The 16,289-nt window shown below is 34.9% G+C and overlaps 1 protein-coding gene across 4 annotated transcripts in view; it reads right to left on the reverse strand.

Annotated features, from left to right (window-relative positions):
* Window positions 1–16,289, reverse strand: part of NDUFAF5 (NADH:ubiquinone oxidoreductase complex assembly factor 5) — a 42,247-nt gene that overhangs the window by 18,675 nt on the left and 7,283 nt on the right. For 3 of the 4 annotated variants that reach the window (XM_016427689.2, XM_001382082.3, XM_056813869.1), the window contains 4 exons: window positions 9,188–9,251; window positions 6,573–6,620; window positions 6,369–6,472; window positions 5,304–5,343 (listed from right to left, as the gene is read on the reverse strand). In XM_016427689.2, the coding sequence (XP_016283175.1) occupies window positions 5,304–5,343; window positions 6,369–6,472; window positions 6,573–6,620; window positions 9,188–9,251 (256 nt within the window). Of the gene's footprint in view, window positions 1–2,654; window positions 2,767–5,303; window positions 5,344–6,368; window positions 6,473–6,572; window positions 6,621–9,187; window positions 9,252–16,289 lie in introns of those variants that run through there. The other variant, XM_056813870.1, reaches the window with a different exon arrangement.

Consider the following 16,289-nt stretch of genomic DNA (forward strand, 5'->3'; position numbering starts at 1 on the left):
TTAATCAATCTTTAGGTTAATCAATCAAAAACTTAAGTACCCTTACCTAGTACCTTACCAATCACTAAGTATGAGAGTTCACAAGTCACTTGCTAGAGTGAGTGACAACTTCAAAGGCCAATGCCCCACCCCCTTGGGCAGTGATAAGCAAATTAAAAGACTGCTATTGGTTCCCATAAAGTGGGGGAGCAACAGGAAGTGACCTCAGGAAAACTGCTTTAAAAAGGCCAGCTGGAGGATTCAGTTTTGGACTCTGGTTGGTGAGGCAAACTGGAGGAGGAGACTCCTTGGATCCTGCGGTGTGAGTGGAGTGATTCCTTCCTTGGTTCTTCAGTGAGGAGACCCTCTCTGTTCATTGGTGCTTCAGTGGGACATTCCCTTCGATGGGAATTCTGGTAATATTCTAGGCAGTCTTAGCCGCATGTGCACTAAAGGCTCTCAGCGGATTCTTCAGCCTCTCCTGGTTCTTTGGATTTGAGTTTCCTAATTAGGACTTTGGATTCAGGAGAGACCCACCTTTGAATCTGCATTTGCAGTCTAGAGATTCAACTCAGGGTATTTGTAGCGAGGCAGTACTTTCTATCTCTTTATCTACATTTTTCCACTTTCACTCTTTCCACCTCTTTTTAAATAAAGCTACTAAAAGTCATTTTGACTTAAGCTGTAATATTTTAAAATCAGTGACCACAATATTACTTTAGAATTCTCATATTTAGCACAAAACCTAATTTTAAATTCTTACATGGGAGTACCTCATCAATACTCTCAACAATTTCTCCAAGAGCACTGACAAAAGAACAATGTTGGATGGATGACATCCAGTAGCTCCAAAATGGTTTCATCCTCTACATAGTGGGCTGTATCTGCAACTGCCTGCCTTTACTACTCATCTATGCTCAAAAATACTTAGCCCTCTTCTTCTTTGGTGTCCAGTCCAGCTTCTCTCTACGTAAGTTCTGGATTCAAATATGTGACTTTGAGAAACCTGTCCACTCTCATCATCTTTGTCCTATTGGCTATTACACTTTTCTATGCCATCCAGGTAGAGCTCCCTGCCATTCTGCCATTGGTCTACCTGATCTATTTAGCTCTCAGCTCCAAGGTCAACTTTCAACAACAAAAGGGAGATGAAGTTGTTGGAAAAAGAGGCTGGTTCTTTGGATTCGAGTTACCTAATTAGGACTTTGGATTCAGGAGAGATCCACTTTTGGATCTGCATTTGCAGTCTGGAGATATTAGGATTCAACTCAGGGTATTTGTTCTTTCTGTCCTACCTAATCTTCAACATCCTGGCCACATGTTATATAACAGGAAGTCAGTGCTCTGGTTCATCATTCCCATGACTTTTTTACGTGAGACAATTGAGAAGTTAGACCTTCAACAAATTGCTGAAGAAGTCTGCCAACCTCAACCTCCTTCTGGAATTTTTCTGTATCTTTTATATCTTGGCATAAGTAGATACTCTGCCCAAACTCTAAAGGGACAAGAGGTTCTAGTCCCCTACTGCCCTTCCCAAACCCTTGTATCCATTTTCCAAAAGAATGTCACTCCTTGGAATTCCATGGAGACTGGAACAACCTCCAGGAAGTGATGCAAAGTGAGAGGAGCAGAACCAGGAGAACATTGTACACAGAGACTGACACATTGTGGTACAAGAGAACGTAATGGATTTCTCCAGTGGCTTTACAATGTCCCTGAACAACCTGCAGCAATCTACAAGAAAAAAAAATCCTCAAGCAGAGGACAAACTGAGGGAGTAAAAACACCGAGGAAAAGCAACTGCTTGACTACAGAAGTTGAGGGGACATGATAGAGGAGAGACGCTAAATGAGCACCCTAATGAAAATACCAACAACAAGGAAATGGGTTCAGAGCAAGGAGGACACATGTGATACCCAGAAGAATCATGCGTCTAAGGAAAGGGTGGCGGGGGGTTGGGGGGAAGGAAAAGAAAATGATCTGTTTCCAATGAACAATGTATGAAAATGACCAAATAAAATAATGTTTTAAAAACTAAAAAAAAAGAATGTCGCTCCTTGGCTCAGTGATAAAAATCATAGTATATGAGAATAGACTAGGATTTGAGGAGCTTTCATCTGCTGTAAATAGGCTTCCGTTATAATATCCATGGTTTCCTACTGTGTCTTGTTCAAATGCAAGAGTTCAGAAGGTGGTGTGGCTGTATAATTCTAATTCTATATGGCTTCCACAAGAGGGCAATATCAAGTCACTTTAAAAACTGAGCTCCTGGAAAAAAAAAAAAAACCTCATCCTCATTCCCCAAAGCCATTTCCCTGTCTTGGCTTCTCTATTTCTGTTAACTGCCATTTTTCTCTTTCCAGTCAATTACCATCACATAGGAGAAAGAACTATGGAGTCAGAAGACCTGGTTTCAAATCCCAGCTCTATTATTACAGAGTGAGATAGAATTAAGTGGCTTACTCTTATTTCCTATTCCAATTTACCCTTTGTGGTTGCTGAAATGCTTTTTCTATATTTTAAATGTTTTAATTCTCCTACTTAAAATAAACTCCAGTTGCTCCCTATTACCCCTATGTTCAAATAAAAGCTTCACTATTTGTTGTTGTCTTTCATGATCTAGTTTTAACCTCCTTTTCCAGCTTTGATTCCCTTCAGGATTCAGCCATACCTACCTTCTTGCAGTTCTTTACTCAGGAATATCCCTTCTCCTCTGCTTGGCACTGGGAGCCAAACCTCTTCACCTCCATTTTTTAGAGGTCCCAACTTCCTTCAAAGCTCAGCTTAAGTGCTACCTTCTGTGAAAACAGAAATTGTATACCCCTGAACTACATAACCCAGCATCCCTTTCCTTTATGTCCTGACTTTGTGTCTTTATGTTTAGAAAATAAGTTTGTTGGAAACACCGCCCTTGGGCCTTGGCCTGGCGGCTCTGCACTTTCTCCTGGGTGTCCAGTCTGAGAAGCTTTCTCTTTACTGAAGCTAGTCTTTCCTTTGCTTCAAGTTATTATTATTAAATCTTATAAAAATAATGCTTGGAGTATTTGGATATTAATTTTTAATCTTACACTTCTTTACAGCTACCAATGCTTTCTCCCAGAAAATATTGATTCTGTGTATACTTTTATGTATGCAGCAAGCTTTCTTGCCAAAGTGAATGGAAACTTTTTGAGGGGAAGAACCATTTTATCTTTGTTTTTCTACCTTTACACCACGCAGAATGACTAAAATCTAGTAGCTGTTTTAATAAATTCTATTGATTCCCTAAAAACAATGACTTTTTAAAAACGTCTATATATTATTTATCAAGAAATCTTAAAGAGAAAAATGTCCAAGGCTTTTAGAACCAAGGGACAAGAAACTAGAGCCATGCCTGAAGACATAAAGTTCAAATCTGGCCTCATACACTTACTACATGTGTGACCTTAGGCAAATCACTTAAACACCTCTGCCTATCCTTTACTGCTCTTTTAGGTTGGAATCATTATTTAGTATCCAGTCTAGGACAGAAGGTAAGAGTTGAAAAAAAAAATAAAAAAACAACCTAGGGACAAAATAAAGACAAAATCTACTGATCATTTTCTTAAAGGAACTTTAAAAGATAAAGTCCTAGGAATATGATAGCAAAACCCAAAAGTTCTTAACACCTCAGTTTTAAATCTACTGTTGAACTCTTAGAAATGTTATAATCTAATTGTTAACTAGTCACCCACAGAGGCTGGAATCAGGCATCACTGGAAACAGTACCACCATCACCTACCTTGTGACTGTAACAGGAAACTCCTCACAGGGTAAGATCTGTGCTCTCTAATGGCCAGTGAATAATAACCCATTTTTCACTTTTAGTGGAACAGTACAATTTACAATGTAGAAGTGGGTAAAAATTAGTTATGCTCTACAGATCTGTTTAAATTAGCTTTCGACCCAAACCGACATCTTTCCACTTCCTTGTTAATACTGGGTAGCACCACCATCCTAGTAATCATTAACCATTTTCATTTCTTTCTACAAAATATCCGTTGCATATCCTCTTCTGTCTATTCAAATAAACATCACCCATAAAACCTCATTACCTCTTAGACTACTACAATAGCCTCTTAAATAACCTTTCATACTCAAATTTCTCCCATCTTTAATCCATCTTTCAAAGCCTATAAAGTGATTTTCTTCAACTGCAAGTCAGATCATGTGAGCCTTCTGCTCAGTAGATGCCACTGGTTCACTATAGATTATAGGATAAAACATTTCATTTTTGTCTTATCCTTTTTTGATTTCTACTTTTTAAAGTTCATAATGTATATAATTAACAGAATCAAAGAATTTTGGAGTCAGAAATCTCTGATAGTTCAAATATATGACCAAGAAGAATCCCCACTAAAATATACTGAACATGTGATTATTCAATTTTTGTCTTAAGTCCTCCAAAAAGGGGGGACTTATTATCTCCCAAAAAAGTTCATTCCATTGTGGGACAGCCCCATTTAGAAATTTTTCTCATGCATTGTTTAAATTTGCTTTGTGACTTCTATTCATTGTTCCTTAATCTGCCCTCTTAGGCCTATCAGGGCAAATCACTTAACTACCATTGCCTACCCTTACCACTCTTCTGCCTTGGAACCAATACACAGTATTGATTCTAAAATGGAAGGTAAAGGTTTAAAAAGAAAAGAAAGAATATTTTCTATGTAACCATGTCCTCCCCATTTAATCCTTATACAATAGCACTTAGGGTTTAATAAAAACTCATTGGTAGTTGTGGAGTTGATTGTATAATTATAATGGGCAATAAAACATTTCATATTTGTCATTTGTAGATAAGCAAATATATATATATATATATGTACATATATGCATTGGAGATGTGTGTGTGTTTACATATATATATTTTACTAACAGGAATGTGTTAATCAAAAAACGGGAGAATACAGACCTCTACTACTAGTTTGGCAAGTAATCATTTAACTAATCTATAATTTTCTTGTACCTCTGTCATAATTTATTGCATATTTATGCTTTAAGTTTTTAATCTTAACAACTATTTCTAATACTTCTCTGTATCTCTCAGACCATCTACTAAAATGACATGCATATAAGTTAGCTCAATACCTACTGATTTAATTTTTAGAAAACACTCCAAAGGATTGATGTACAAGCAAATTTCAAACTATCTAACTAAATTATTTTAGTTTGTGTGGCTATATTGACTTTTTAAAACTTGGAGTGACTGTAGCATATTTAATGAGGGGTCCATAACAGTGTTATTAAGTTATAATAGACTATATGCTTATATAATAAACAATGAAATATATCAGTATTTTTCTCACCTGTTTAAATGCTCTAGGAAGATCATTCACCCAATGCAAACTGAAATATAAAAACATATTTCTTACAGTTTAATAAAAAAAAATGTTTGAAGTAAATGTTTTGAATTTTGAAGTATAGTACCCTACAACAAGAGTGATATAAGTAAGGGGCCTAACTGGATAACCTGCAAATTTTCAATTTCTTAATAATGTTCACCATTTTTTTGGGAAAAGAAACCTATTCTAGTCCCATTACTGCTAGTGACCAGCTAAGGTTTCCTTAGGCAAGCAATTTCAACTCTGAAGACTTCATTTAATTAAATCAGATTATTTACTAGAAGGTCAAATACTGAAACTGAAGCTTAAATACTTTAGCTACATGAGAAGACAGGACTCATTGCAAAAGATCCTGGTGTTAGGAAAAAATTGAAGGCAAATGGAAAAGAAGGCAGCAGAGTATATAATAGATAATCATAGAAACTATAAATATGAACTTGGATGGACTTCAAAAGATACTAGAGAATAGAGAGGCCTGGTAATCTGTAATCCATAGAGTAACAAAAAGTTAGACACAACTGAATGACTAAACAGCAAGATTTCATTTCTTCATTTTTAATATGAGAGAGCTGGAGAAGATGATTTCTAGAGTTCCTTCTAACTATACAGTTCTATTCTATACAACATCAGTATGCAGGAAGGAATTCCATCTTCTAGCTTTACTAAATGGGAAACAATATGGTACCAGGGAATTAGTGATGAACGTGGAATCAGAAGGCTCATTTGTCTAATGAGTATCTCAAAGGTCCTTTCCATATCCAAAATTAAAATCATTGTTCTATACTTAAAAAGACTAGTGACTTAGTATACTCTGTGTTCTTAAATTAGCTAAGGTAAAAAAAATTAATTCTCAGTACTACCACCACTAACACAGTTTAAAAAGCAGAGGCTCTCTTATAGCCCCAAAAATTGTAAAATCAGGAACTTTATTAATAGTTCAAATGCTAAAATGAATTGATACAGTGAACTATTTGTTCATCTCTTAAAATTAAACCCTTAGAGAAAGAATTAATAAAAAGAAATACCAACCTTAAACTGCTAACAACCAGATCAAATGTATTTTCTTTGAAGGGAAGAAATTCTTCATCAGCTAAAACACTAACAGTAGGTATTTCTGTTTCTAAAGCATTTTTCTATAATAAAAAGAAATTGAAATCATTTTCACAGAATGCCAATTGCTAACTTAATCATCATTATGAAACTGATATCAATATAGTATGATGAACTACATACCAATGCATTTTCGGCAATATCTGCTTGGAAAAATTTTCCAACAACTTCCTACCAAAAAAAGTAACATAAATGTGGTTAAAGTATAATAAAAATATTTTTGTCATTGAAATTGTTAAAGAGAATAAAACTAGAAATAGTGATGATTATTTTGACAATAAAACTCTAGGAAGTAGAATTTTCTACATAAAGCAAGTAAAAACTAAGGTAAATTCATTTAGATAAGTGAGATAAAAATTTTAAAATATCCAGTCTGGAAAGTCCTGGGTTCAAATCTTGCCTCAGACACTTCCTAGCTATGTGACCCTGGGCAAGTCCCTTAATCCCTATTGCCTATCCCTTACTGCTCTTATGGTTTGGAACTAATACATAGTATTGATTCTAAGACAGAAGATAAGAGTTTTTTAAAAAGTATACAGAAAATCTTAACTAACAAGATGAAGAACATTGTTATGAATAATCCATAACCGAAATCAGATCTATGCACAGGTGATCTGAACCAGGCTTAGAGAGAAAAGTAGACAGATGTAAAAATGCAGATTTGAACCTCAGACTTCAATCCCCAGAAGTCCTTGGTACTTCCCAGAATCCCCTATAATCTCACCAGTGATTCCCACCTAGGTGAGATCACATATTATTATTTAAAGGGCTCTCTGTCTCTCAAGAGCACTCTTCCTCTACTCAGAGATAGCAACAAGATGTAAGTGAATTGTGAATGGGTTAATGTGCCCTAGGCACGTGCTATTTGTTGGTTTTAAGTTCATATATTAATGCGTTCAATACTATTCTGTTACACTGAATCATTTTAATGTACTGGGTTTTAACTACTGTTATATTCTGTTTCTTTTCCCCTATAACTACACTGAAAAAAATTATTATTTTAAATTGCAAAGTTTAAATTCCTTTTGAGAAGAACTTTAGGTTAAGAAACATGCTACCTCCCCAAATCCAGAAACTGAACTGTTTGGAGAAGACACCATGAAGATGCCTCCAGACCACAAGCTGCGTGAGAAGATCAAGAATGAACGTTGAGTGTGGTTAATTGAACATTTATTTGTATGTATACTTTCATGCCAAAGGGGACTTCCCCCTAACTGTTTTTTTGTCAACGAGTCTAGCAATGATTGGTTTTGTTCTTTTTTACTCTTATCCTCAAATTATTGTAATCTTTAAGTTGATTACGTTTTCATGATCCTTTGGGGGAAACATGTTTCCTAATAATGATCAAAGAGGGGAATGTAAAAATGGAGATTTGAACCTCAGACTTCAATCCCCAGAAGTCCTTGGTACTTCCCAGAATTCCCTATAATCTCGCCGGAGATTTCCACCTGGGCAAGATCACAAATTATTATTTAAAGGGCTCTCTGTCTCTCAAGAGCGCTCTTCCTCTACTCAGAGATAGCAACAAGATGTAAGTGAATTGTAAATGGGCTAATGTGCCCTAGGCATGTGCTTTTCTTATTTTGCATTTTTTTATCTTGAAATCTAATAATCTTTAATAAACCTCATAAAATATAATACTTTTAGTAGAGAAACTAATTTAACTGTTACACAGACATACATACACATATGCACACACATTTTATTTACTGTGTGAACCTCTAGCATCTAACACATATGCAAAAAGTAACATCTGTTAAACGAAATAAGGTCTGAGATCCACTGAAGAATCCAGAATGCTCAGCACAGTACCTTATTGAGTATGTGTGCATAGGTCAATAATTATAGATTGAGTGATGATTCAATTCAATTTATAATTCATGTCTATTCTTCAGTGTCTAACAAAAGATAGAACAAATATAAAAATAAAGAATATCTCCGATCAATAAATATCCTAGGCCAGGGATGGCACATCTATGGCACAAGTGCAAAAGACAGCATACAAAGTTCTCTATGGGCATGCAGTTGCCCTCCCTACCCACCAATTCATTACTAGAAGACCTCGAGGTAGAACTGCAACCTTCGCCTTCTACATGTCTGACCACATTTTTTCACATCACCTGTCCCTCTGCCTAGCAACCCAATGGGAGTGTTTTCTCTCTTAGGTGCAGTAAGGGGTGGGAAGGGTATGCTCAGCACCTGGGGGGTGGTGGTGGGGTCACATTCTTTCTCTAAAAGGTTTGTCATCACTGTCCTAGGTTATAATTAGGTGATTAATTAATCAATCAAATACCATTTATTAAGCACTTTTTTCAATTTGACTGTTTCTTATTGGGAATTATGATAAAGTATGAAATTGATGAAAATGAAAGAAAACTATAAGGTATTTTAAAAAATAAATATAAATAAATATAATCCAAACACATCACATTACAAATGTAACCATTCAAGAAAAATGATTGTAGAAACACATTTGTACTTATGACAATAAAGAAAGTGAACAATAATCATTATTAGCTTTTGGAAAAAGAACGTAAAATAAATTAAAAATACATTAAGAGTCAGTGAGGGGAAAATGGAAAATAGACTAGCATTTTTATGCTACATATATTTTGACATATAAGTCTAAATGTCATACACATTTTTATTCTTTTATATGGCCTTGGATGATGAAAATTTTACTTTAAAATGTAAAAAATTTTATCATTCCTGAAAGAAAAATTATCACGTAAGTATACCTTATTTAAATGATGTGCTATATAACCTCTTCCACAGCCAACATCCAAAGCAAGGGGAAAATCTCTTTAAAAAAAAGAAAAAGAAAAAAATGGCATTTTTTATAATACCACAGTATGTAAAGCAGTTTATAAGTTTATTATTTTTGTTACTTTTTAGTAACCAGTCATTTCCATCTTTAAGATGAGCAATAAACCATTATTTGTTACTCAGTAGAAATTCCATGCAAGATGGTTTGTCCTCATGTTTACAGATGGGGATTTAATTATTAAATTGCTAAATTTAACAAGTCAATTATTACAGTCTCCAAAGTGTATAAATGGAGATTTTGAACCTTTGAATTCATTTCCCCAGAAGTCCTTAGTATTTCCCTATAATCCCTCCTGTCTCTCCATGTTGGCAAGATCACGTTATTGGTATTTAGGTTGGTGTATGTTCATCCCATGCTCTTTTTGAACTTCGACTGGGCTGAATTCAGGCAGTTCCTTTGCCTAAGTTATTATTAATAAAACTTTATAAAATATAATATTTAATTATTGTATATTAATTTTGATCATTACATTTTTGGAGACCACAAAAGGATGGAATTCTCAAATTTTTATAGAATAGATATATTTTTTCAGGATTGCGCCCCTGCCAGCCCACCTGTTTTCCTGCCATCAAGGTCACTTCCCTCTGCCTACTCCTGATTCAGCCTGAGCTGTACCCACCCATGAACAGACCCAGCTGTCATTCGGGGCCATTTGTTTGTTTGTTTCCCACAGAGGGTGACTTACAAAATATCTTTCCACCCTAATCCCTTTCCACACTCTCCGTGTGTGTTTCTAGCCTGCCATTGCCATTTTTCAGTAGGGAGAAAAGAACCGCACACCATCTAATTTTCAAGCAGACTTTTTTTAAAGCTGATCGTGGATTCCTAGTTTAGAAGGTTGTTATTCAAGGTTTTCCACAGGGAGGGGAGTCCAAATCCATGTATTTAGTCAGTTTTGGGAAATAAGCTGATTTTTTCCTTCTCTCTTTTGACCCAAAATGCCATTCCTTCATATGCAAATACGCTATTGTGGTCCCTCAGTTTTGCCTTTAGGGAAGAGAGCACAGAATAGCTCTTAAAAAACCTTAAAAAAATGTCTATTTGCCTTCAGTCATGGTCTCCTTTTGTTTAACTTTTATTTAAGAAGTAAACGTGTTACAAAGCATGGCTCACCTCTCTCCAGCAGTTCAAAGTTTTGGAGTGTCTTTTCTCACTATTATTCCTGGTAACAAGGATACTTGTGTGTAGCTTGAATAATCCTGAGATTCAATGGGGAGATTCATCTTCCTACACACTTTTGGTATTTGGGCCTGCCCAACCTCTACAATACCTCCAATTTGAGATCCCTCCATACCATATTCAGTACAGAATTCTCCCTCACTATGATCAAGTTCAGAGCTCTGACAAAAGAAATGCAAATGGATGATAAATACTTGAGGAGGGGAGGGAAACTTTAAGAGATCTGGAAGTTTATTGCTAACTATTTTGAATTTATTCTTCTCCTATAATAACAAGTCTATTCTATTGAGATTGGCGAAAAGGATTTTTGATTGCACTGCCTGCCTGCACCTTTTCACTTATTTATATTATTGTATTTATTGACTGCTTTAAAGTTTAATTTTTTAAGTTTATCTGTATTAATCTAATCAATTATCTTTCTGTAATACCGAATCATTTTAAGATACTATGTTTTGTCTATATTGATCTTTAATTTGTACCTTTATCTCTTCTGAAGAACAAAAAGTGCCACATGCTGCCTTAAAAAGGCTGTTCTGGTTTTGTTTTGTTTTGCTTTTGTTAATTGTCATATAGATGATAATGGATGGATTTCAACAAAATTGGTTAAATTGTATGCAACCTTTGGAGAATTTAACAAGCTAAGAATTTAAATTATAATTTTAACAGGTCTTCAGAAATAATTTTAGATAAGTAGTGGTTTCTGAATGGATGATTATTTTCTATGTATATATATTATAAAGAATGTTGTATTAAAAGTAGAGAAACAAAGAGATGTTCCTACCAAGATTTCAAATAAAGCAGTAAATCAAAAAGAGCTTCTATGCATGCATAATAATTTAACTCTTCAGTTTAGTTTACTTCTACCAGAACAATCTAGATTTCTTGGTAATGTTCTAGACCCAAATAAAAGTTTCACTTTGTTTAAAAATATCTTTGCCTAGGCTGAAAAATTTGCTACATCTATAAAAATTGTGACAAATATCCATCAGTTTATAGGTTTTATGTCATACAGCTCTTATGTGAAATATGATAGTGGCTTTGTTTGCTATTGAAATTAACTGGGCTATTGTGAATTTGGGGGACTTTGGTACTTTGAATGTGCATTATCTACTGCATTACTGTTTTATTCTGAAAATCATTTGTACTCACACAGTGGTTCATGGCCAAGTTAAAGGAAATGGATCTCACTTTTTGATGAGAAACCTTTGTATTCTATCTCTCCCCGGCTGACACAGTGCGTCACTGATTGTAAGCTATATATTTTTTTTATTTTTAAAAACTCTTTATTGTTTTTCCTTGCATATACAATATAGCATCTGAGTTTTATTTTTTCTCTCCTTTTTGTATTTGAAGCACATGTCAACAGTATTGAGATTTTTCTTTTAACTTTTTTGATTTTGCAGTAATATAAGTTTAAAATACATTTGTTCTAATATTAATGCATACCTAAAAAGCTTTAGACTATAAAAATGATGCCATTGATTGTTTAAAAATTATGGAACTTTGCTTAATGATTGTTTCTGATTCCAGAAGAAGAGAATATACAAAAGAGTCACTGTATAGTGATACAGAAGCACAAAGCACCTGCATAGTGCCTATGGAGCACAAGATAAGCAAGGCCAGATCCCAGTGGGATTTATGTAATTCTGAGCCAAGAGGACTTGAACTTGTTTGGGGTTCGAAGTTGTGGCTATTTAACATGTGTTAAATGCAGGACTTCCTTAAGCCACATTCTATCAAGCACCTTCTTTTCACTGCCATCCTAGCTCCCATTTGCTGCTGAAATCTAGACCCTTTTCTGTCTTTCATGGTGTGGCAAACTTTCTGTAGTCCTAACTACTGATTGAGTAAATGCATAATTGCTTAAATCATTTTAATTAGGCCCTGATTCAAGAACTTATTAAAGATTTGCTTTTCCCTTACATTTAAAAAAAAAAAAGACTTTTACATTTTGTATTTCATCCACAAGTTATTTTTCTCTTTTATTTGGATTTTTTTCGTGTTTTTAATTTTCTTTTGCAAATTGATTCATATATCTCATAACTCAACCATGCATTCCTGAGTGATCCCTATGTTTGTCATTATTCACTTCAGGGGGGCCAAGTTATTGCTGTGAACTTTTATTTAAATTTGAACAATTTTAGGATAAGAAACTTGCTACCTCCCAGAATCCAGAATGCACCATGAAGATAGATGCCTGCAGAAACCACATGCTGCACCAGAAGATCTTGAGTGACCTTTGGGATGTGAATTGAACTGTGGGGAGTTGAAATGCCTTTGTTTTGAATGTATACTCTTATGCCAAAGGGGACTGACTCCAAATTGGCTTTTTGTCAATCTAGTAATCATTAGTTTTGTTCTCTTTTCCTTTTGTCCACAAATTATTGCAATTTTTAAGTTATGTTTCCATGATCTTTTTGGGGAAACTGGTTTCCCCAAAAGGATCACGGGGGAGTGGGGGTGGTAATGTATAAATGGAGATTTTGAACCTTTGACTTCATTTCCCAGAAGTCCTTAGTATTTCCCAAAATTCCCTATACTCTCTCCTGTGTCTCCACATTGGCAAGATCATATTATTGGTATTTAAGGGGATGTATGCTCCTCCCATGCTCTTTTTTGACCTGTGACCAGGCTGAATTCAGGCAGTTCTTTTGCTTTAGTTATCAATAAAATGTTATAAAATATGATATTTAGTTATTGTGTATTAATTTTAATCTTTATTAAAATAAATATGTGGCTCCTAAGGATACCATTACACTAAGAAAATACTAATATTTGGCTTTAAAAGTATATATTATGTGCAAGATACTGTCCTTTTTGGGCAGTTTAGTGCTAAAAATGAAAAGGACAGAACATGTTTAGTTATGTAATGAGAAAGTCAAACTAAATAGTAAATGATATGAGTTTGCCTTTTCCATATAAGAGCACTTAGATTCGTAAAAAGAGTAGGAGCCTTTTCAAGTTTAATAAAAATGGCTGAAGTATGCTTATAAGAATTTCAACCTAAGATTTTATTGAACAAGTTTGATACTACAGGCATTATTGAGAGTAAAAAGTTGTGTATGTATGAAAATATTCATGGAAGCTTTATTATGACAAAATCATGAGAATAACAAATCCAATGATTGGGATAAATGGCTCAACATATTATGATATTTGAATATAATGGATTATATTAGGAATAAGAAATATTAGAAATATAAAGAAAATAAGGGAAATATGTATAGAGATTAAAAGAGAATAAAACATACCATTATTATGTTTTTTTAAAAAACAGCCACAAAATCAAGAGAAAAAAGTATCAACAAATCCCAAGGGAACTCAAAAGCAAAGGGTGTTCATATTAGCATACAAATATAAATTACATTATTTTAAAACAAACTGTAAACGATGTGAAGTTTCTGGTTTTGTACACAATTTTTCTTATGCATGTTAGTTAAGTGTTTTGTGATGGTGATGAAGTATACAATAAAAAATAAATTTTAAAAAAGTTATGGTCCTGTTGCTACATTTCAAGAATATAGTTGAAGATTTTTTTAAAACTCAGGAGCTGCAGGGCTTTATAACCTCTAAGTTAATCTGAATATAACTTCTAAGATTTAAGAGACTAAAACTCAAAACATAAGAAATTATTATGGGAGCAGGTAGGTGGCTGAGTGGATTAAGGCCCAGGCCCAGAGATGGGAGGTCCTGGGTTCAAATTTGATCTCAAGACACTTCCTAGCTGTATAACCCTGAGCAAGTCACTTAACCCCACTGCCTTAGCTATTACCACTCTTTTGCCTTGGAACCAATACCCAATATTGATTCTAAGACAAAAAGTAAAGGGTTAAAAAAGAACCTACTTACATATTTGGAGAGAGGGACAATTAAGTAAAAATTGCTTATATTTTTAGGTGAAATTTATTGAAAAATTACCCTATAAGTGCAAGGTGAGTCATAGTACCAGAAGGATCCATTTTAAGACATAAAAAGGGTGGGACAGTTCAAAAGCTAACGAAATGAAAAGTGAGGATGATTCAACAAACAGACCAAAAACAATTCTATAGGAGCTTTTTAAAGTAACAGCAGCAGAAGCAATCAGTTGGCAAGGTTTCAGCTGCTAGTTCCTAATTTTGTAAATGAAGACAAACTGACAAGAACTTTAATTTCAGCTACTGCTTTTCATCTCCACTTATTAGTTAGGTAAATTCTCCTCCTCTGATCAGAGAGAAAAGTATAAATGGAAAAGTTAGGTTTTGCTGTTTATCTAAAGAGACAAGAGATTGAAATTAGATGAAGCAGAATGCCAAGAGTGAAACTAGAAAAGTTTGCTTGCTTTGAGTTCTGTAGAGGTGGTAGAATATTCTTTGCTCCCCACTGCCAATGCCAGGCTTACCTCTACTGACAAGACTCAACAACTGCTCCTTTGGAGTCTACACTATCCAAATTTATCACTCACTTTTGAGATCATGGTGTCCATTATCTACTAATCGCCTGGACATTCTCCCTTCTTCTTCAATGAGTTTAGTGCTTGAGTTAGTGTTTCTCTTTCTATCCACCTGTTCACCCTCCCAGTGACTGAAAGGTATGAAACTAAATCCATTACTAGAAAGTTCAATAATGGCATAAACAGCATCAGGAAGAAACCAAGTAACTATAAATGACAGTAGAAGGAGAAAAAGAGAAAGAGGTCTCAGATGAGATAAATTTGTAAATTATGGAATGGTTTTCCAGAGCATAATGGAAGGAGGCAGGCAGAATTAGAGTGGATACTGGGAGAGTAAGACTGAAGATACATGGGAATAAGGGAGTAGATAAAGTTGAAGAAGAAGATTTGTACTTCAGTATCTAGGGGTTGGATATCACTGGGTTAGGAGAGGAAAATGGAGATGGAAAGCTACTAATTAATTATTGGGGAATTAATCCAGGCAGAGAATATCAAAGCACACAGAACAAGCCTGTAAAGAAAGTGTGAAATGAGAAGCCAGTAAAGACAGCAGAATAAGAAGCAGTTGAACCCAGACCTCCCTCACAATTATTTCCATAAAGGACTATTAAGAATAACCAAGATTCAGTGTCTCTAGATAAAAAAGTACCATATCAGGGAGTAAGATATAAAACTAGAGAAGGAAAGGCCAGGTTATGAAATGCTTTGAATGAGAGAGCAATTTTTATTTGCTCCTAATGACTTAAGGAAGCCATTGGGGTTAACTGAGTAAGGGTGGGTATATGATGCATTCTATATTTTAGGAAAATCACATTAGTAACTCAATGAAGTGAAGAGATACTTGTGTCAGGTTGACCCACCAGTAAGTTATTGCAATAATCAAGGCATGAGGTGATGAGGACCTGCACTAGTGTGGCTGCAGTGTCAGAGAAAAAAAAGGGGAATATTTGAATAATGTTTCAAAGGTGAAATCAACAAGTCTTAGCATCAGCTTGGATTGGGGATTAGAGATAGCAAGGAAACCTGAGAGACTAGAAAGACAGTGTTACTCTCTACTGTGATGGTGAAGTTGGAGGTAAAGGTTTTAGGGGGAAAAGATGAGTTCTGTTTTAAGATGCCTACTGAGCATATAATTTGAGCTACCTAAAAGGATATTCAAGACTAGAGGTCAGAAGAAGGGTTTGGGGCAAGAAAGGTAGATTTGAGGATCATCAGCAGAGCCCATAAATCCATGGGAGCTAATGAGATAATCAAGAGAAATAGTGAGAGGGAGAAGAAAAGAACCAGGACAAAACCCTGAGGAACACCTATATTAAAAAGTGTGATCTGAAGGAGGATCCAGTAAAGGAAACAGGGTAAGTAGTCAGATAGATAGGAGAAAAATCAGGTGAGAATAATGTCCCAA

This window comes from Monodelphis domestica, chromosome 1, assembly GCF_027887165.1.
Source record: "Monodelphis domestica isolate mMonDom1 chromosome 1, mMonDom1.pri, whole genome shotgun sequence".
Lineage (NCBI taxonomy): Eukaryota > Metazoa > Chordata > Mammalia > Didelphimorphia > Didelphidae > Monodelphis > Monodelphis domestica.